Source organism: Peromyscus eremicus, chromosome 9 (genome assembly GCF_949786415.1).
Source record: "Peromyscus eremicus chromosome 9, PerEre_H2_v1, whole genome shotgun sequence".
Classification (NCBI taxonomy): domain Eukaryota; kingdom Metazoa; phylum Chordata; class Mammalia; order Rodentia; family Cricetidae; genus Peromyscus; species Peromyscus eremicus.
In genome coordinates this window covers 43,609,203-43,631,671 of record NC_081425.1, presented here as the reverse complement: position 1 = coordinate 43,631,671, position 22,469 = coordinate 43,609,203, and the positions used below count along the sequence as shown (strand labels likewise).

The window sequence follows — 22,469 nt, the reverse complement described above, 5'->3', positions numbered from 1 at the left end:
CAGGGGCTCAGGTTTGGTTCTCAGCATCCACACCGGGCAGCTCACAACTGCCTCTGAACTCCATCTCCGAGGGTCCAGCGCCTCCTTGGGCACCTGTACTGCCATACACATACCCACACACAGACACACACGCATACACAGAATTAAAAATAACAAGTAAACCTTTGAAAATACAGATAAAGATTTATATACTCTTAAACATCAACCATGTTAGAAAACCAATATTAAGAAGTTATTTTCTCTATTATAGGCAGCTGTGGGGTTGATTTTAAGAATTAAAGACAAGCCCAAGGAGTAAAAAGATTGAAGTTTTTAGACTTGTTCTGTAAGTGCTTTTTGTACTTAAGCTGGGATAGAAATATTGCAACTTAATTTACTTCTGACATCTTATTTTGTGTGTCATTGCTATGCTGACTCTCACTACTGAAAGCACAGATATGACTAAGTTCAAATCTCCCTCTACTGAACATATAGTCTTCTACCATGTCACAAGACTTTTTTTTTAACGTGTACTGAATCCGAGCATTATGCACACTGGTTATGCCTGCAGCAGGGATGTTGCCGGTCTCTTTAAAGCTAATTTTGTGAGTGTGTACCTTTTCCAGCTTCTTCAATGACTTGCCTCACTGCTTTCTTTAGACTGTTGGCCCGCAGCATTATTTCCCTGGGTTTTGCAGCTTTCTGGGAGGAGGGTTTTGCAATGTCATTCACGAGCTGGTCCTTGCTTTCACCCAAGGACTCTTCACTGGACGACTCCACAACATCTTCTTCAGGAATTGGAGGGCCAACCCCTGGAGGAGCTCGACTGGCCTGAGCGTCTGCGTGCAGGGCTTGTAGCAGTTGTTCGAGCTTCTCATTGAGGACGGAGCACTAAGAAAACCAATAAAACATCAACTGCAGTGACAAGAAAATAAACAAACAGCAGCAACCGTGATGAGGAAGAAATTCAAATATATTAGATTGGAAGACACAATGTAAGATCGGTTTTTATATAAGACAAATCTTGAATGATTCTAATCACTAGAGATGAAAACACCAACATTCAAGTAGCTATGGTCTTTTCTTCTGTAGGTGTTTTGGGTGGAGAATACATCTACTTTCAATTTAGTGAAGACGGAAAATGATCTTTAAATAAATAAAAAAAATGAGTGGCTCTTAATGTACAGAAATGCTGACTATTAACTGACAGATAAAGACCTACTGTATAAAGGACTGGAAATGCTTACAACTCAGGCATCCACCTGTTGATTCACACTTCTGGTTCACTCAAATTCTATCTCAGGGTTTAAAGTCTTTCTAGAACAATTTTTTTTACATATATGAGAGTTTTGCCTGAATGCACGTATGCACACCATGCATGTGCCTGGTACCCACAGAAGCTAGAAGAGGGTCTCAGGTCCCTTGAAACAGGTGTTATAGATTGTTGTATGCTACCACATGGGTGCTTGAAACCAAACCTGGGTCCTCAGTGTTCATAACCACTGAGCCATCTCTCCAGCCCCTACAAGTTCAAATCTTTACAACCTATGTCAAACTGCTGTTCTTTCTTAGAATGCAACCGATGCTAAGTTGAACACCAGGCTTTCTTTTGAAGTCATTGATGCAGGGCACCCTTAACATCGTGAGCTGCAGGCATGGCTGAGCTGGAGCTCTGTGAGTGCCGACAGCATGATGGTGTCCAAGAAAGAACAAGAAGGAAAATGCACAGGAGGAGGGTAAAGGGTGTGTGTGTGTGTGCAAAAAGAAAAACAGGCACAGAGCCCTTCTGCTTTTCTTCTTTTTCTACAGGTGAAGAAACATTTGGGATCAAGACTGTTAATGCTACCACCAATGCACCTTCAATCTCCACAGAAGTCTTGGTCTAGCCCCTCTCCATTTCTCTGTCTTTGATGAAAAGCCAAGACAGGGTCACGGGGGAAGGACTTCAGAGGCAAACACGTGGTTAAGAGAGAGTTTCTGCCTTCTGAAACTCTCCATAGGGAAGGAAATGACTGGAGCACCTCAACGTTTAGTTTAGTGATGTTGTCCTTGGTACATAAGAAGGCTACTGGATTTTATGTGTTAGTTTTGTATCCTGCCACTTTGCTGGAAGTTTTCATCAGCTCCGAGAGCATTTTGGTAGCGTCCTTAGGGTCTTGTGTGAAGAATAATAACATCAGGCTGGAGAGGTGGTTAAGAGCACTGGCTGCTCCCCAAGAGGTCCTGAGTGGTGGCTCACAACCATCTATAGTGGGATCCAGTGCCCTCTGGCATGCAGGCATAGATGCAAATAGAGCACTCATATACATAAAACACATAAATAATTTTTTTTAAAAAAATCATAACATCTGCAAATTGGGACTGTGAATGATCAGCTGTGGGTGGGACATGAACAGTGATCCCACCCTAAACCCCAAGGCTCAGGGAACATGGCCAATGAAGAGGGTAAAAAGAATCTAAGAGCTGAAGGACAGAGAGAAGCAGTGTGGAACGGTGGCTTCATGACATGACATGGCCGTCACACACATGAGCTCAGCAGCTGTGGTTACCAACACAAGACCTGCATAAGACCGACAGTTAAATGTCCCAGCATTGAGGAGAAGAGGGGTTCCGGAGGCCCCACCCCCAGGCTAAGGAGCTACTGGAAGCTGATGACTTCTTGGGGAGGGACAGTCAAGTTTTCTTTAGGACTGTGGCCATTGATGGATTTCCCCAGTCCCCAGCGGATGACCTCACACCCGTGTGCACATGAGCAGCACTAACTAAACTCAGTGGGATTTAAAAAAAAAAATTATGAAAGGAAGAAAGGAGAGATGGTGGGGGTGGGGGCCCGAGAGGAGTAAGGGGTGAATATGATCTAGATACAGTGTATATGGGTGTGAAAATTTTCAGACTAAATAAAAATTTAAAGGAAAAAGGTTTATTTGCATTTTCTTTTTCTTCCACTCAACCCACTAGCTACAGCATGAACTTTAGGGGGAGAAATCCTTCCCAAGCCAAAACTATCCAAGCCTTACGTCAAAAGGCCCTATCATGAACTTTAAAAGACGCTGGCTTGTAAAGGCAGTATGCTATTCTCAGCATCAGAAAGCTCATAAAGGGAGGAAAAAAATCTGTAAAGGCATGAAATAAATAGAACTTGGAAGGAGACTAGGACTGCTCTCTAGAGAATGGGGTACTCATGCTGGGAAGGAACTGGATCACTAAATTTTGTCTGACGTGGAAAGCCAGGCCTCACCCAATGGGACCACAGCCCCGTGGCATCCTCCTCTGTCAGGGTGATTGCATGTCCCTTTACGTCAATCACTGAGAAAGGGATCTGAATCATAAAATTTGATTGGCTGAATACTCTCCAACAATGCAGCTTTTGTGCACATTAGAGGATAACCATAAACTAGAAGGTGTTTTTGTAAATCCTCACATATAATTTAAAAAAATCATTTTTTATCGTTAGATATTTTGGCAAGAGCACACCGAGGCAGTCTTTAAAAATACAACACAGCCAGGCGGTGGTGGCGCACGCCTTTAATCCCAGCACTCGGGAAGCAGAGCCAGGTGGATCTCTGTGAGTTCAAGGCCAGCCTGGTCTACAGAGCGAGATCCAAGACAGACAGCAAAACTACACAGAGAAACCCTGTTTTGAAAAACAAACAAACAAACAAAAAACAACAACAAAAAAGCCAAAAAAACCATAACGCAATGCTCATAATGTCAATAAACACCTCCCATGCCCCTGATGTGTCCCCTTACTTTACTGGCCACGGCTTCAGCTACTACTGTATTTTCCAGTGTTTTCTCCTGTGCCTTCTCCACTTTGGCAACGAAGTCCCTCACGGTTTCACAGAGTATCCTTTGAGGAAGAGAAATCGCACAGTTTAGTCTGTGGGCTCTCACGTACAAACATATTTATAAGTAAGTACAAGTAGGAAAACTCAAAATACCCAGGATCATTTTTACATAAGACCACACTTCCATCTGTGTTAATTTATCTTAGATCCATTTAGGATTTCCTAACTGAAAAATGGATAAAAAATTAAGCCTCATTCTCCATACTTAAATTATAGTAAGGCTGCAGTGAACTATTCTTGAATGCTTAAATAAGCCTTAGAAATAACACTTTCAGATCCCTTAGAAATAATGTAGTATCTTCCACAGCTTAGGCAATTTTCTTCATGTATAACAAACAGACCCACATTCTCCACCATCTACAGGATCTACTGGACCTACTAGTCAGCAAATGGACAGCTTGGTAGCATATTGCTCCTAAAGAGGAAAAGCGGTTGTGTATTGTTACCAACCAATCAGACACTTGAATTGAGTTATGTTCTCTGTAAACTCATCCATTTTTTCCCCTTAAGATAACCAATACAATAATACACACGCCTAATCCAATTGAGATCTCATTAGTGTCAGCAATATATGGTTTACTTGTTTGTTTCTTTTAATTACATTTGGTGTCTTTGCAAAAGAAATGAAATAAAAGAAAGAATAATGCATACCATATCTGCCTCTCAAAAAGTTGTGTAAAAAAATGACCCACAAAATGGCATATGAATAGATTGGTTTTGGCAACATGTGTACATTGATAGAAACTTCTTGAATGTAAAGCATCTCTATCACTGATATAGATTAAAGAATTTAAAGAAAAAGAGAAAGATGTTCCAGTAGGTTTTTTTTTTTTCTATTAAATTTACAACTTTCTCTGGTAAGCAATGGCAGCTTCCAGATATTTCGAAAATCGAACAATGCAATAGGTACATGTATAAGTGCCCATATAAACTCCAAGCTGTTGAACTGGCCATCTAGGTGTATTATTCCTAACAATCTTTGTTTTATTTGTTGCTTAGGGGTTAGATCCACTAGCCATCTAGTCCTCGTCCTCCTGCTTCCTGATGTCAGGGATAGAACCCAGGTCTCCCACATGCTAAGTCAACACTTAACCACTGAGCTATAGGCACGATTTTCTTGGCACTGTTCTTTATTTTTCTTTAAGATTTAAAAAAAAAATCCGAGTGTGTGTGTTTGCATGTCATGCATGTACAACATTCATGCAGTGTCCAAGGAGTCAAGAAGAAGGTGTCAGGCCCCCTGGAACTGGAATTATAAATGGTTGTGAGCTGTGTTGTAGGATCTAGGAACCAAACTCGACTCCTTAGCAGGAGCAACAGGCTCTTCTTACACACTGAGCCATTGCGCCAGCCCCTTAAATTCCAATTTTTAAGGGAATTAAGAGAATCTAGCTTACCATTTATTGGAGACTCATTCATGTACTTCACATATAATTTTTACTCTTTGTTAATATATACTTTCATAGAATTTCTTCAAATATGATGTCAGGCTACCATGAAATTTCTTGTATGAAAGGCTGAAGGAAAAACCTGATCCTCTATACCTAAAGGGCTGATGGACTGGTGTGCAAGTTAGGAGAGTGCTTGATGCTTAAATTGTGGGACGAATGAGAAGAAATGTTCTGCCTCGTGCTCCTGTGGTTCCATATTACAAAAGGAATAAAGGCTATTCTAGAGGAACGAATTCATCTAAATAGCGAATTTAGAGTTTCCATGTGAAATCTATCCTTCAGGTGGGCCAGATGGTACAGGTTTGCGCTCTTATCTACTTGATGCAGGAGGATTCTGGTTTCAAAGACTGCCTGGAATACAGTGAGTTCGAGGCAGTGTCCTTTTAAGTTTTCTACAGACAGACTTTTGATCACAGAGCGAGGCCAGCAAAGTCAAATATCTGCTGGGGCCCAGGAAATAGTAGGTGGGTTGAACCCAGGACAAGAGAGGCGCTCAAAGTGTTGAGGCCTGAGCGATCTGAAAAATGTATACATTTCTGTAAGCAACACAATTCATTAAATAAACACAAACCAGCCAGGGGCTCTGCTCACTGTGCTACCCTACCCATCTCTCTCTCCATCAACCACAGTGGTCCACTGCTTGAAGCCATTTCCCTTTCCTATTGTTCTGCGCTGTCTCCTGTTCCGTGGGGATACATCCTCAAAAGCAGTTGACAGTACATTCACACTTCTGTTAGAAGGAAACTTGTCCTGTCCCATCCCTTGCCCCACCCCACCCGCCCTCCAGCTGAGGACTGAACCCAGGGCCTTGCGCTTGCTAGGCAAGTGCTCTACCCTGAGCTAAATCCCCAACTGGAAACTTGTCCGTAATGACTTCTTTATGTTTCTTCTTCGTTACAAATTAAGTATGTGATAAGCTGAAACTTGCATTTTCCTTCTCGGGTTTTCTACTTTCCATTAGTTCTTCTACCCCATCCTTTCCTTCAGTTCCTGCATAATGGTAATGTAGTCACTGAGCAGAATCTGAAAAAGCATCCCCTCACCTATGAGTTGAAAAATTTCAACTTGCACCATCCCCTTCCCCTAGCTGACCTTCTCGTGATGAGAGTGTAGGATACTTTAAAAGTAAATGAAATTCCACATTTGGGATAACTATATAACAGAGCTCCAGCTCCATGTACGAAATTAACTAAAATCTGATAACTTTGAACTAAAATATAATTATGTAATTTAAATATGTTGAGAAATGTCATTTTGAAGAATCTTATTATTTTCCTTTTAGTGATATAAACAGTTGCTAAATAGAAATGTGTGTACAGGAAATAATAAATTATAATGAGATAGGATTTCCATGTTATAATTAATCATTCCAAACAGACATTTAAACTCGAAATACTTTTTACAGTTTCCTGACAAAAACCTTTCAAAATAAGCAGCAAAATCTTCTCCCTCTGAATGGACTCCATGCAGAAGCTAATGTAACTACAGAAACCAAGCTCAAATCACTCTATTTAATCCTTTTAAGTCACTTCACATACATTACTAAGGAAAATCAGAAGAGGTGGTGTCACAGCCAGAAAACACCCTTCCCTTTCATGTTCTCACATAACTAAGCATTTCTTCACGTCAGCCCCACAACTCACTTGGCAGACGATATGACCACCGCATGTTCATCAGAATTGAGGATTTTCGTAAGGTGATTTGCAACAGAGTCTTCATAAATTGTCATCTGGAAAAGAAAACCCTATACTCTATGATTGTCGTTGGTGTCCATACAACCCACTTACGACTGCTTCAGAAAACAAGACAGGGCAAATGCTGTCATGAGAAGTGTGGGGGGCAAATGCTGTCATGAGAAGTGTGGGGGGCAAATGCTGTCATGAGAAGTGTGGGGGGTTCATTATTCAAAAAGTGTGTGTGCTGGGGGGGGTCATTATGCAAAAGAAAACTTCCCCTGACTCCCATTTTCAGGTTCTGGAGTTCTTTACATTTTTAGAAAATCCAATTAAAACTCCATATTAATTTTTAAAAAATTATATACAAACGAATTATATATAAATATAATATGACTATAAGAAGCATTATTAACATGAATACAGTATAAGCCAGACTAGTGAGTATAAAATAAGGATGAAAACCTAGAAATCCAAGTGGAATAACCCAGTGAGTGACTCAGTTTCATCATGAACGCCAACAGAACCTGACAGCTGGCACAGCGTGATGGCAGTGTAAAGCTCTCCTACAGAAAAACTCATGGGTTCTGGGAAGCTACTGGACATCGTCCGTTAAAGCTGAACACAGGCCAGACACCAGAGGACCAAGAAACTCGAGTCTACACAGACAATCCAAAGAAACAGATGTTCACCGAAAGACACGGACTAGACGGAACATTCACACAGGGTTAAATGGAATGTATTTGTTCTATGAACCTACAACAGGACACTGGGAAGGAAAGAGTCACAAGTACCCCACAGTACAGATGAATCTGATGAGCTTCATGCCGGGTAGAAGGAGCCAAAGCAAAAACCACACAAAATGATTTCCATTTTATAGTCTATTTTCCCATTTTCCTAAACCAGACAGAATTAGTCTAGGCTGTTAAAAGCCAGGACGGTGGTCATCCATGAGAAATATGTGGAGGGCAGGAGAGGGGCCTATCAGGCACTGAAATGTTATCTTGTGATCTGGGTGTCAGTAACATAAGGTCTGCCTAATTTGTGAAAAATGTCCCAAGCTGTACATCTAAGATATGCACACTTCTCTGCCTACATATTACACTTCAGTAAAAAGGGTTTTTAAAAATTCAATTGTGTAGCCATATGATCTGGTAAGGGACCATAAAATTATGTAAGTAAATACTTCTCCTAGACAATGAAACACACTACATTCCCCAATGCCCCATCTCCCTTTCTACTGGACTCAAACCTTACATGCTATTGAAAGAGCCCATTCTCTTGATATGTAAAAATATGCACACTATTTAAACAGCCTTATGCACAGAGTCTTCTGCCAAGTGTCCTTCAAGGGCACTCCCCGTCATAAACTCAGAATTTTCCAGTAGAAATGACGGCCCCATTCAAGCTGGTCCCCAACATTCCTTCGCCTTGCTCGGACATCCTCTCGCTCCTTTTCGCCCATTTCCATCAGTTGACTCAGAAATCACTGACGTTTCAGTAAACATTTTCCTCCACAATGCCATTCTGACTGGCACCTTTTCAAAGAAATCTCATTTTAAATTTAGAGCCAAGTCCATCCGTCAGTAGCCAATTTGCAATTCCTACCTCACCTCCTTCAAATGCAGACCACACCTGCAAAGGCAATTTCACACCACAGTAGCTACGGGTCTCCCAAGTCACACAGTATTGCACTGACCCGCTAATCGCCTGGTTTAAATACAAAAATCTGTATCGCGAAAGATCAGAACAGTGGAAACACAGCTTTTAAAAATGCAAAATAGGGCAATACTCTTCAGAGACCAGCTTATCCTCTTCACTGCAGAGCGAATAATATATGACATGGCCAGCATTTGCATTAATTAATTTATTAGTTATTGTCATTTGATTCATTTGTCATTTGCTACTTGAAGCTTGTATTTATTTGTTCAATACAGATATTCAAAGACAAAAATACACCTCTTTCTGAGGAAAAAAATATCTTTATGTCCAAGGACAGAATTTATAGATGCCACATTTTAATCTCCTACAGTGTCACTTAGCAGGGTCACGACTTCCTTTCCTCATTTTGGGAAAAAAATAATAATATTTATAAAAAGTTACTCCTGAGAAGATTGGCTTCTAGAAAAACAGCTGTGATGGGTATCGTCAGAGAGAATAATATCACAATTGAAAGTTTTGCTGTATATTAAACAGTAAATATATTAACCTCAACAGTGAGTATCTCTAGGTGACCCGGCTGTACATCATTTCTGTTTTCCATTTCACATGATTTACTACTTTTTCATGTTTCAGAACACTTTTCAATACTTTCATATCTGAAAAATACATTCGTCTTCTCTAAGGAATGCCTCGCGTTTCTGTTTGCCGTGCCTTGCCTTAGTTTTGATGAGATAATAATTTTCTCAATGGCAAAACAAAGATTTCAGCCCTGAAGACGAGAATTTTCCTGGAGGGAAAAATACACTGTTGTAGATCAAAAGGTCTTAATGAGTCAGAGATAATCTCCTGGAAGGCTAGACTGTTTTAAGTTTCCATTGCTCTGAGGTTTAAATCGATTTGAAAATTTTAGACATTAGTGGCCTGGAACAGGGATAGAAGGGGGTGAGCAGTGTTTCTTCCTTTGCTTGCTCAGGATCAGTGGGCTTAACATGGGACTGCAGCCCATTCAAAGAGCAGGCTAAGAGAGACACTGCATGATCTTCCAGCCAGGAATCCTGGGACATGGGTGGGAACATGGGTGGGAGGGGCTTACAGGAGCTGGACTAACACCTACTGGCCAAGCAGGTGCTCAGGACTGATGCAGAGGATGTGTAAACACTCACTAGAGGGTGCTATCTGCTGGCGTTCTGGGTCATGAGGACTGGACCTTGCATGCCTGGTGACTTATATACATCTGCATCTTTAAATCCTCACAGCACTGTGGCCCATGTTACAGACGAAGTGGTGAGGTCCACGGAGGCCAGTGACTTAGGGTTCATGGTCACAGAAGGATTCTAACCTTGATCCTCAGGATTCTTTACTCTGAGGGAGAAGACTGGAGGCAGTCAGGGACACCATGAAACAAGCATGCTGCCACTGACATCTCCCCTATCCCCAGAATACCCCACTTCAAATGGTCAGTAGACAAAAAGAGATTGGTCTTACATAAAATCCTTCGGACGCTTCTGTGGGTTCAGTAAGTAGAGACGTCTTTGCTGGCAATTTGAGTTCATATGTCATTATACTCCACCTGATGAGAGAAAATCCTTTGGTCTAAAATTTCTTTAAATCTTAATAAGCTATTTCCATCTTGTATACATACATATACATAGATAGATAGATAGATAGATAGATAGATAGATAGATAGATAGATAGATAGATAGATAGATATTTGTGGCCTGCAGTTTTAATCTATCTTGAACCAAAGATGAGACAGAGACAAAACTGTGAAAACTGTGATAATCCCATAAAACATTGGATTCACAGTTTATCATTTACACATTCTACCATTTCTCCAGTTTGCAGCATCCAAACATTCCAATACCAGATCAGAGCAGGAAAAGCTGGTCATCCCCTGACTTACTACCCTTTTTTATAAATTATTTTTATTTGTGTTTATTGGTGTTTTGCCTTCATGTATGTCTGCGTGAGGGTGTCAGAAGTCCTGGAACTGGGGTTACAGGGAGTTGTGAGCTGCCATGTGGGTGCTGGGAATTGAACTCAGGTCCTCTGCAAGAGCAGCCAGTGCTCTTAACCGCTGAGCCATCTCTCCAGCCCCAACTTACTACTCTTGATGCAATACGTTTTGGCTTTTTCTTTTCTCCTCTACTTTCTAAATCAGTAAAGTAGTAACTAAATTCTACATTATTAATGAACCAAAGTTCTAAAATGATGTCTTAAAGAAATGCATATTACCTATGAAAATAAACCATTTCACATTCACTGACTGCTCCTGGCAAGAGAATATGTGAGTGAGCGTGTGTGTGTGTGTGTGTGTGTGTGTGTGTGTGTGTGTGTGTGTGAGAGAGAGAGAGAGAGAGAGAGAGAGATGAAAATGATGTAAACGCTCCTTAATTTAAGAAAGGGTAATATAAACATGAGATGGAAGAAAATTATTTATAGAAATAATACTTAATTTAAGAAAACATTCCAAGTATTACTAAGTAATTACTAAGTATTACTAAGTAATCATTCCAAATGTTGAATCGTTTGAAAAAGCAATCAACAGGATAATTCCAGAGTAATATTTAAAACAATTCCAAATTTGGGGAGGGGCTAGGACATTAGTACAGTCTAACAAGATGAGAGATAAAGTTTTTTTTTTATAGATACAGAGTATTATAAAAGCAGTATTACAACACATGAATCTTATAAAAAGCATACACAGCCAATGATGGGACATATAGGCAATTCCTAAACCAATGGATCATATACCAGTAGATCCTACTGTATTATTCAGACCAGTGAGAATAAGTCTTCGCATAAAAACCCAGAATTCCAGAAACTTCCAATAGGCATATGTTATTTAGACTGTGTGAACTAAACCGTTACTTGTAGCTACTATTCAACTCCCAACATGAAAAACATAACTAAGGGCTGGGGAGCTGGCTCCGTGGCTACAGCAGCTGCTGTGAAAGCATGAACCCTGATCCTCAGAACCCACCTACATGCTGGGTGGGAGTGCTAGCCTGTGCATAGTTCCAGCCCAAGAAGACAGGAATAGTATGAGGTACTAGCAGGAGTAGCCACCTCAGCCAGCTCTGGGTTCAAATGGCAGACCCTGCCTCAGTGAGTAAGAGGGTAGATCAAGGATGATTTCCAGGATCAACCTCAGGACTCCACATGCGCATGCAAACACACATGCATACACAGAGAGAGGGGGAGAGAGAGAGAGAGAGAGAGAGAGAGAGAGAGAGAGAGAGAGAGAGAGAGAGAGAGAGAGAGAGAACATTACAAGTTAAATTATATAACTCTCCATCCATCCGTGCAACAGACACATATGTTGAACATGCCAAAGTGAAAGGCAGGGTCTAGATCCACAAGAGTGGACAGGCCTCTGAATGAAGCACATGTGTTAGCACAGAAACTCGAAATCACGTAAGTATTAGTGACATCCGCAGAGAAGAGAACACAGCAATCAAACGTGAAAGCCAAGCTCCTTGTAGCTGAACGACTTCTCTAGCCAAAAGACAAGAAGTGGGAAAGGATTCCACCCCAAACCACAACCTTGCAGGCGGCATCTCCCTCCTGGATAGGGAATTCCGGGGGAACAAGGAGAAGAGGCAGCAAGAGTGGCGACCTGGGTGAGCGTTAGCACTGGCCACGAGATGCTCCAGGGCATCTCTGCAGCCTGTGTGCTGGAAGGAAGAGGCTGGACTCTGTTGAAGTGCCAGCCCCACTGTTGACTGGCTACGTGACTCTGACCACGTCCAGCACAGAGATGACAATATTAACTCATTTGGGATGGCAGTGTCAGCAGCATAAAACAAGGACAACAGAATGCCAGGCCAACGGTCTGAGCGGTTCCTACCCCCACCGTCTCCAGAAGTCTGTGTCTGGTCTTTGTAAAACAGTCATAATGATGCTTTTAGGAACCAAGTCCCAGTATAGCTCTAAAGATCAAATAAATATTATTGAAAAGCCTACATAAGGCAGAAGATTAAATTGATTTCTCATCCTTTTTTTTTTAATGGGGCCGGGATCACCTGTTTTTCACAAACAGTAACGTCACTAAGAAAACAAAATGGTTCTAATAAAGATCCTCGTCACCTTGGCTCCCTTGTTTTTGGCACGCCAGTGAATGTCAAGTGTGACCACAGGGGTGCTATTTCTCCGCTAACCACGAGGGGGAGCGAGTTTCTAGAGCGCGTGTCCTAGGCGGCATCAGGCCTGCCCTTTACATTTGTCTCAAAAGGCAGCGTTTCAAATACTCTGTGCTGCAGCTGGTAAGGTGGTTCAGTGAGGGAAGATGCTGGCACAGAGACTGATTAGATCCACAAGAACCACGTGGTTCCAGGGGAGAACCGACTCTGGAAAGACCTCCACACTCTCCATGGGGCAAACGCAAGAACATGCACACGATTAAATATTCAAAAAAATCTTTAGTAAATACTCTGAGTTGTTTAGTAAGCACAGCATTGGAGCATTTAGGAATTTCTTCCAGGCTCTCTCTCCCTCTCAAGCTGATTTTATTTCATTCAAATCCTTCCTTCCTCTCAGTTTTATTAAGGTAAAAACTGCTGAACACTATGCATTTAGGATACACAGCTGTGGTTTTGGTGTACATAAATCTCATGAAGTCACCGTATCACCTGAGCTAGTTAACTGACCCATCACCACACTGTTATCTGTCCTTTCTGTTTCTCTGAGTGTATACATGAAGCGTGAGTGTGTGCAAGCGCATGCTCATGTCTGTGAGTTCAAGCACGCATGTGCCACAGCCTGTGAGTGGTGATCTGGGGACAACTCAGTGTGTCAGTCCTCATTCTCCACCTTGTTGGACACTAGGTCTCCGGTTTGCCGCTGTACATGCCAGGCGGCTGGCTGCCAGCCTCTGGGACGGCTCCTGTGCCTTCCTCCCCTTTCACCCTAAGGAGCCCTGGGAAGATGCCACTTCCCTCAGCTTCGAATGGGTGCTGGGAACTAAATCCAGGCTTGGACAGAAAGGGCGTCGACCCACTGAGCCACTTCCCCAGCACCCCCTTATTTCCCCTCCCTCCCTCTCTCCTTTGCTTCCTTCCTTCCTTTCTGACCTCCAGACTCTTAGGGATTGGAGATTCTTGAATCTAGCCCCAGCCCAGATTATAAATCGTTATGGCCCAACTAAGTGAGTGTCACCTTCATGCAATTTTGGATAAATACGGGCTAAGGTTCTACCATCCGGCTCTATTTTTCAGTATGCTGTCAGCAAAGGAATCAAGCCTTACAGCATTACAGTATGACAGACAAGGTTACCGTACTGAGGTTATCGCTCATCTTAGGATAATTACATTTTTCACTGGTAGCTCCCTGATGCGATTTTGTTTTCAGGAAGAGTTCCACAGATGGCTAATCCTATCAAAGTTGTTTTGATTCATGCGAGCTCAGGTCTGTAATGATATTTTGATATTTGTCCTGTGCTCTTGGGGGTGGGGTAATTACGGCTTACTGAATCTTCTTGTTCCTTAAACTCAAATGCTAAATGCCTTCACCACAGCAGTCAGGTTACAAACACTGTGAGTTCTGTTTTATATATGACCATTCAGAGTGGGGGAGGGGAGCAGAGGGGCGAGAGAAGAGGGGAGGGGATGGCAGGGCATGGGGAGGGGATCAAGGACGGTGTAAACACAGTGGACAGTTCTTCATCTTCATGTGTCTTCCAAATAATTCCCTCTGTCTCTGAGACAGGATTCATATTCTGTCTTTCCTCCTCCCTCCCCTCCTCTCTTTCTCTTTCTCTCCCCGCCCCCACCCCAGGGCAAACACTCTACCATTGAGCTATATCCCCAGCCTGGGCAGGGTTCTTTTATCTTTTTACTATCCAAATAGTGAATGAATTAACGCAGAGAAGACCTTGTAGCAAACTGAACTTGACAATGTTTTTCTTAGGTTCTGGAACCACAAGATGGTGGGTCTTACTATTCCATTCATCAGAAGCTCTAGCTGCAAAGTTAACTTTTGAGCTTCCTAACTTGAACACTGATTAAAAGTGACTGGCGTCCCTGGGCATGGTGGAACACCTCTATAATCCTGGCACTCCGGGACGATGAGACAGGAGATCTCAAGCTGGAGGTCAGGCTGAGCTACGCGTAGTGAGACCCTATCCTCAAACTACGACAAAACAAAGATTAGTAACTCCATAATCATTTACATTTAAAATATGAATTCACTGGAATCATTTTTCAGGGTTTTTGTTTTGTTTTGTTTTTTGTTTGTTTGTTTGTTCTGTCATCCATCCATTCATTCAAAAGCATCTTTTATTGAGGGTCTACTTTACACAGGCTCTATTCAGGATCTCAGAGATCAATGAACAAGACCTGGAAGTTTGGACTTTCGGACTTACAGTTAGTGAGACAGAACGTATCAAATAAGTTGAGGTTGACATTTTCCCGTCAGGAGACTTTCTTTTACCTGTCCAACATCTTGGTACTGGCTCGTTCCAGCTTCTCTAGGATCTGAGGAAGTTGGGTGTCATCGTCATAGGAACCTCCCCAGCCAAGAACTCGAGCAAGGTCATTGCCTGTACCCAAAGGCAATACCCCAAGCTGGCACTGCAAAAGAATGCAACAGGGACACTTTGAGAGACGTCGGAAAACAAGGACCCTGGGTTCGAGGCTAGCCTAAGCTACACAGCAAGACCCAAACACCCCAGTGAGCACTTGCCTGTTTATTCAAGTTCAGTTTATCGATCTCTGACAAGACCCAGCCTACACTTCCATCTCCTCCACAGACAAGAATCCGGAAGTTGTCAAACTTCTGAAATAACCTTAAGCTGAAAGTCAAATGTCTATTTTTAGTGTAAATACATAAAAAGAAAACCACTTTCTCCAACTACAGTTCATTTGATAGTCATTATTATCACATTCATATTCAATATAAGAATTCTTACATAAAAGTTAACTTGAGTGTAATAGTTGATTCAAGAAACTTTTGGAAAAAAATGTGTTATAAGCAGAAACGAAGATAAATTAGAAGTAAGGGGAAATTAAAAATGAGAAAAACAAAGGTGAAGCAGAATCAGGAAAGCGAACTGAAGGCAAAGTAGACAGTTTCTCCATTACAGGACATGCCATTTCCTGAGGAATTACAAGCCAAGGGAGTGTGGGGGAAACTGAGGCTGAACTAAAGACAGTTGCCAGCCCCTGCCTGCCCGCGCACGGCTCTCAGCATCCCCCACTCTCCTCGTCTCCGCCCTTCCGTTTATTTCTACCTCCCTTAGAAAACCTCAGGTCCTGCGCAACAGTCTCACAAGGAGAGACGCTCAGAGATTTAGCGAGTGAACGGCCCCTTCATGAGAAGACGGAGCGTCGGCTCCACAGAAGAACCACACACAGGCACTGAAGGAGGATGAAGGACCCCAAGGCAATTCCCCCCAGTGGAAATGCCAGGTAGTCATATTCATTTGGGGACTTTAAGGTATACAACCCCACAGAAGCTCAAGAGACAGTCAACCCGAGTTCCTTATCTCTATCTGAAGTCGGCCTGAGATCCTTCAGGAACTGCCCCTGCGGGTCTAGACAGAACCCCCTTTGGTTAAGTCATTGACTGTGTGCGTTGATATAAATGAATTTTAGTTTTTCCTGAAGGTAATTCTCTAATATCAGTTTGTACTTTACATCTATGCACGAATCTCTGCCTACAGCTAAGCATTTGCTTGATGTAAGACACACACTTAAAATATTTTTATGCACATTTTAGAATTTGGAAGTTTTGATAACAAGTTTGGAACGGACATACGGAAGCTGAATAACATCAGAAAGGTTGTGTTAAAATGTGAATTAGGGAGCACATGTTTAATCCCAGCACTCAGGAGGGAGAGACAGGTCATACCCTGTGAGGCCAGCCTAGTCTACACACAGCTCCAGGTCAGCGGGGGACCTCATAGTCCTGTCTCAAAAATAACAACAGCAAAAAAAAACCATCACCACCACAACAACCAAAAAACCCTACAACAACAAATAATTAGAACTTACACTAGAGACATAGCTTAATGACGAGGACTTGCCCCGGATGAGCACATCTAAAAGTTCAATGACCAGCAAAAGAACAATGCAAAACCAAAACCTGACAGAGCTCAAATGAAGGCAGGAATGAGAGATGACACCAGAGATGTCCACGGAAACCGTAATTTTCTGTTGCTTTGTTTGTTTGTTTGATTGTTTTGTTTTGTTTTAAGAAAGGGTTTCTCTGTGTAGACCTGGCTGTCCTGGAATGTGCTCTATAGACCAGGCTGGCCTCGAACTCAGAGATCCACCCGCCTCTGCCTCCTGAGTGCCGGGATTAAAGGTGTGCGGCACCACCGCCTGGCGGCTTGGAAACAGTAATTTTCACGGGGAGAAGGGCCACACAATGCTTAGAAGCGTATTTTACTCAAGTAAGATTTATCCTTAAGGAATTACCCTAAGTGAGGCCCTCCGTTCATTAAATCAAACACCTGAGCCGGGTTGAGCAACTGCTTAAAGCGACGGAGGAACTTTACTCCCTGGTTATCTCCGCTCTTAGAATTGACGAACACCAAGAGTGGGCTGACACAGAAGGAAAACGATGCTCTACAGAACCCTGAAAAACAAACCCAGGACAGCATTAATATGGAGATTTTTCTCTCTTAAATGACTAACAGACATTTAGAGAAAGTGAGAGAAATGGGCAAAAATAAGGAACCTTTCTTACTGCTGGCACATCACTATAATCTAATCCCCCAGTGGGAACTAAGGCTATGATTTACATCCTAGCCATATAAAACTTTCATTTCAGAACATGCTCTGCAGTGAAAAATCACACCAAAGACAATGAAAACCTCAATCACAGAGTATTTGAAATGGACCACCAACCTCATCAATATTTATAAGAAAAGCAAATCTAGACTATAGCTTCCCTGTTGTCAAATAATCCATGTTCAGACTCGGTATTTTAAAACATTCCAGTTGTTCTTTTGCAGAGGCCTGAGAAAATACTTGATCATTTACAATAAACCAAAGATCTCTCTGGGGTGGGAAGAACTATCAGGAGCTCATCCTCCACACATTCCATCCATATATTCTTGTATCAAGAATCTGCACATGAAGTATGGCAGGGACCAGAATGACACACTGCAAAAGTCATTTGTGACGTGGCTTGTGGGAAAGGAAGTAATGAATGTTTCTTCCAAAACTAGTGATGTTAGAAAGTTTCCTCGGCAGTAGAAAGAGCAAATGCATTTAGAGGACCACAAGATCCTGCAATGAAATTACAGGAGAACAAATTTTAACAGTAGCCCATGCTGATGGGTAGTTTCCACTATGGCGAAAGAACACACATAAATGAACCTTTTAGTATTTCAGTAAAAAATGATAATCTTCCTTCATCCATTGGGATGCAAAAAAAAATCTAAAAGTCTCATGTATGGGGATATGACTAATGTGTTCATGGTTACACTACAACTTTCATTTCAAAATATTCATCTGGGCTGGGGATGTAGCCGAGTGTTTGGACGCATGCCTAGCTCTTCAAGATCCTGGTTTGTTTTTTTTTTATCCCCAGCATCACAAAAATTAATTAGTTAAACAATCAAAGATGTCTTCCAGCATTTATAAAAACTGACCAGAATAGCAAATTACTGTTTATCATAGAAAATTAAATATGCCAGAAATACACATACTTACACTACTGCTACGTACCATCAGAATCTGTGCTATTTAGTGCAATCGGAGGTATGATAGATACTTTACACTGGCCAAGTGGACAGACGGGATGGTACAAATCTTTGCAGGCAGTGTGTACCTAATCAACAAAGAAATTTTCGAAAATCATAAAAACAGTAAACCAATGTTTTTCTGTGTTATAAGCTCTATCTACAGACCTGCTCGTTCAGGATCAATACCATCACAAAACGTTCAGTGATTAGTAAGGCCCTATAGGCACATACCCTTCCGAGGGACAGGGTAGCACTGTACATGAGACAGGTCTGAGCAGTCAATGCCTGAGGTTGTCTAAAATAAGTAATATGTATTCAGCGAATGCCTGGTGAAGGAAAGGAGGAAGAGATGGGGTGTGGGAAGAAAGGCAATGGGGGGGGGGACAGACGGACAGAGGGAGGGATGGACGGAGGGAAAGAGGGGGAGAGGGAGGGATGGAGGGAGGGAAGAAGGGAAGGGTGAAAGAGACTATCTTAATATCATATCCATAAACTTTAATAACAGTAAATAAGACCTGCAATGGGCCAGCTCTTTCTGCAGTGATCCTACAACCGTCTGGTCAAATTGATCTTAGTTTCCTTACATATGTGCATGTGGTGTTACATGCACATCCCTGACTATCTTCTCAGCTAGACCACTGCCCCACAAGACAGGAGAGGATCAGAAGACCCAAGCCCACCCAAGACATTCCGAGTAAGAAAACACAGGGCCAATTCACCTTGGAGCAGCCTGGCTGCTCAGAGGGCTCTGTGTGTCTATGTGTTAACTAAGCCCAACCTTTCAGGAGGAAAACTAAAATTTAACAGAAATTTTCATTCTCCTGATGACAATTTTTAATTATGACTTATAATAAGAACACAAATACATTTTAGAAAAATGAGTGTGCACAGGTAGTTTTTTTTGTTGTTGTTGTCGTTGTTTTGTTTTTGAGACAGGGTTTCTCTGTGTAGCCCTGGTTGTCCTGGAACTCACTCTTGCAAACCAGGCTGGCCTCGAACTCACAGAGATACACTTGCTTCTGCTTCCCAAGTGCTGAGATTAAAGGCGTGCGTCACCACCGCCTGGCTAGACAGTTTTAAAATGAAGAAAGTGTGAGACTCGTGGGGCAACACAGAGAGAGATCTGTGACAATGTCACTGAGAAAAGCCAGGTTAAGTGCACAGACACCGTTCTGTCCATTGCATGCTGAACCTCCAGGGTGGTGGAACGTCAGCCTGTGGTGCGGTTCTCACTTGCTTTGTTTGGCCCTTGGGACTAGGTGATGGGAGGAAGCACTGGCTACCCTCCAGCACCATCTCACCATCTAAAGGCAAAACAACAAGCACACCAATAAAGGACAGCGGAGGAAGGATGAGACCAAAAGAGCTGCCACAAGGGACCGGGGACAGAAAACGGAGTGTAACCGACACAGAATAGGGCAGGAATAATGAGGGTGAGAGTTCAGCTTGCCGGGGAATAAAAGGGGGAGAAAGACCTTCCAGAGTGCCGCCATGCATCACCTTTAACAGCCACGCCATTCTCTAGAACTGACGTCAGTGCAGAACGTACGCTTAAGTACGGTCTCATCAGCTCGGACTGCTAAGTACGGCTGAAAACTACTGAGTCATCCAAGTAAATGCATAGACACTGCAGACGAGGACGGCATGTACACAGCCTCTCTCCGTCACCACACAGACGACGTGCTTCCCTTTCAAAAGGTGAGACGTGAGCAGCTAAACCCCAGAGGAGAGAAACAGCCGTGAAGACGTGGCTGCTAGAGAGAGCAGCCAACGGGCGGAGTGGCGAGCTGCCCACGGACATGGTAGCTGAAAGGACGATTTTGTGCCGGGAACTGGAGAGATGGGGAGTGCCTGCGTTCCCGGCACAGACAGGGTGACTTACAACCTTCCTCTACTCCACCTTCAGAGGATCTGGCACCGTCTTCTGGTCTCCATGGATACCAGGCACACACACACACATAGTGCACATACACACATTCAGGCAAAACCACTCATACACATAATACATTTAAAAAATAATGTTGTTTGTGTGTAGTGTTCCTTTAAAACAAGGAATGGTGTAAGAGGGCTTTGGGGTTAGGGGTGTACTGAGATGGAAAAGACACCCGTTACAGTCTACACGTTATTATAATGTTGTGTTGACGGGCTTTTTTTGTGAGCCTGACACACGCATCTTGCTACGGGCATCTTGGAAGAAACCTCAGTTGAGAAAATGCCTTTGTAAGGCTGGCCTGTAGGAAAGCCTGCAGGGCTTCTTCCTGATTGATGGTTGATGTGGGAGGGCCCACGCACATGGGAAGTGGCATCCCTGGGCTGGTGGTCCTGAGTTGTATAAAAAAAAAAAAAAACAGGCTGAGCAAGCCAGCAAGCAGCACTTTTCTGTGGAATCTGCTTCCTCTGCCTCCGGGTTCCCTTCTTAAGCTTCTTAGGCTCCCATCAGTGATGGAAGGTAACAGACCCTTAAGCCAAAGAAACCCTTCCTTCCCATCTTCATTTTGGTCATGGTGTCTTTATCACAGCAACAGAAAGCTAGCGGTCTGAGACCACGGTGAAATAGAAGGAACAGCAACACACATACGGTTTATAAGGCAGACCGGTGAGAAACGCCACCGCACCGTGCTGGGAGGAAGCACGGCTCACCTATCAGACCTGCCTGAAATGCTGCAGGATTTGCTTTGCCGGAAGTCAGTCTCCTTAATTATACCATTGACTCACCAGGCTCAGATCCCTTGTGCTGTGTGCTGATCTGCTTCCCACTTAAGAAAAGCAGTGGGTTTTCCACATTTTAAAGAGTGTGTGTGTGTGTGTGTGTGTGTGTGTGTGTGTGTGTGTGTGTGAACTTCCAAATTTAAAACACCAACATTAAAAAGACTGTAAGACTCAAAAGTACTGCCAAACAAATCTACCCCCAGTGGAAGGCAGTCACGGCTGTGGCAGAATAACACAGCCAACACTAAGCAGAACTGCACACAGCTGCCCGCCCCAGCTCTGTCTACATGACCCCTTCCTCACACTGACTGTCCTCATTCAGTCAGAAACCCTGTCCTCACAACAGCTGGCAGAAATGAGACGGAAATGAGAATCAATTCCTTGGTTCACAGGCAAATTTTTAAAAATATTTACCTGTATAACATCCCTATAATTCCAATCGCATCAATGCGTAGCCTGTGGAGTTTGGTATGGTGTCAGGGGACAGACAGAGGACTGCAGCAAAATTATTCAGATATCAATGATAACCTGGGAGCACACTGGAGCAGGGCTTTCTGAGGGCACCGTGTAGTTTGTGTGTGTGTGTGGGGGGGGGGGCGTGTACTGAAAATAAATTACAATGTGATGAAATCAATACAGAAAAACAATTAGCTCTGAAAAGGGGGGTCCTGTGACGTAAGAAATATCTGAACACAAGCAACTACTATAAATGGGCCATTTGAAAAAAAGACCTGGGCAGAAGTGAGAAACGCACGCACGCACGCACGCACGCAACTGCTATAAATGGGCCATTTGAAAAAAAGACCTGGGCAGAAGTGAGAAACGCACGCACGCACGCACACACGCGCGTCGTCACATTAGAGGGAATACACTTTAAAAACATAAATGAGCCGGGCAGTGGTGGCGCACGCCTTTAATCCCAGCACTCGGGAGGCAGAGCCAGGCGGATCTCTGTGAGTTCGAGGCCAGCCTGGGCTACCAAGTGAGTTCCAGGAAAGGCGCAAAGCTACACAGAGAAACCCTGTCTCGAAAAAAAACAAAAAATAAATAAAAATAAATAAATGAGCACTATTATGTCACAAAAGGGTGTGTGCACAACCAGGGTCTGCTCTTACCAGAAATCATTTGCTTTGCCCCTGGACCACACAGAAGACCAAGTCAGGAAAAGAAGCTAATTCAAAGGCATAGAATCACTCTAAGCCCTCACCATTGTCTTACACCAGAGGCATTTCCAATCTTGCAGGCGGAGAACGCTGCCACACGTTTTGTCGCAGACCGCACACTTGGCACTCACGGGCAAGTTGCCTTCAAGCCATTGGTGAGGCATGGCGACCTATGGACAGGAGGAAAGAGTGGTCAGAGCGAAGCCTGAGGATGCCATCCTTACCCTGCGGAAGATGGGAATGGCTTCCTACTCTACAGACTCGACCATGTGTATGCTGAGAGTCCATCATT

At 43.0% G+C, this 22,469-nt stretch overlaps 1 protein-coding gene across 2 annotated transcripts in view; it reads right to left on the bottom strand.

Moving 5' to 3' along the window:
- The window catches only part of Dgkh (diacylglycerol kinase eta), a 163,806-nt gene that overhangs the window by 34,834 nt on the left and 106,503 nt on the right, over positions 1-22,469 (bottom strand). For both annotated transcript variants that reach the window (XM_059273292.1, XM_059273293.1), the window contains exons 7-15: positions 22,222-22,347; positions 18,289-18,391; positions 17,032-17,191; positions 15,296-15,404; positions 15,044-15,183; positions 10,099-10,183; positions 6,922-7,007; positions 3,730-3,829; positions 597-870 (exon numbers count right to left, since the gene is read on the bottom strand). In XM_059273292.1, the coding sequence (XP_059129275.1) occupies positions 597-870; positions 3,730-3,829; positions 6,922-7,007; positions 10,099-10,183; positions 15,044-15,183; positions 15,296-15,404; positions 17,032-17,191; positions 18,289-18,391; positions 22,222-22,347 (1,183 nt within the window). The remainder of the gene's footprint in view (positions 1-596; positions 871-3,729; positions 3,830-6,921; positions 7,008-10,098; positions 10,184-15,043; positions 15,184-15,295; positions 15,405-17,031; positions 17,192-18,288; positions 18,392-22,221; positions 22,348-22,469) is intronic.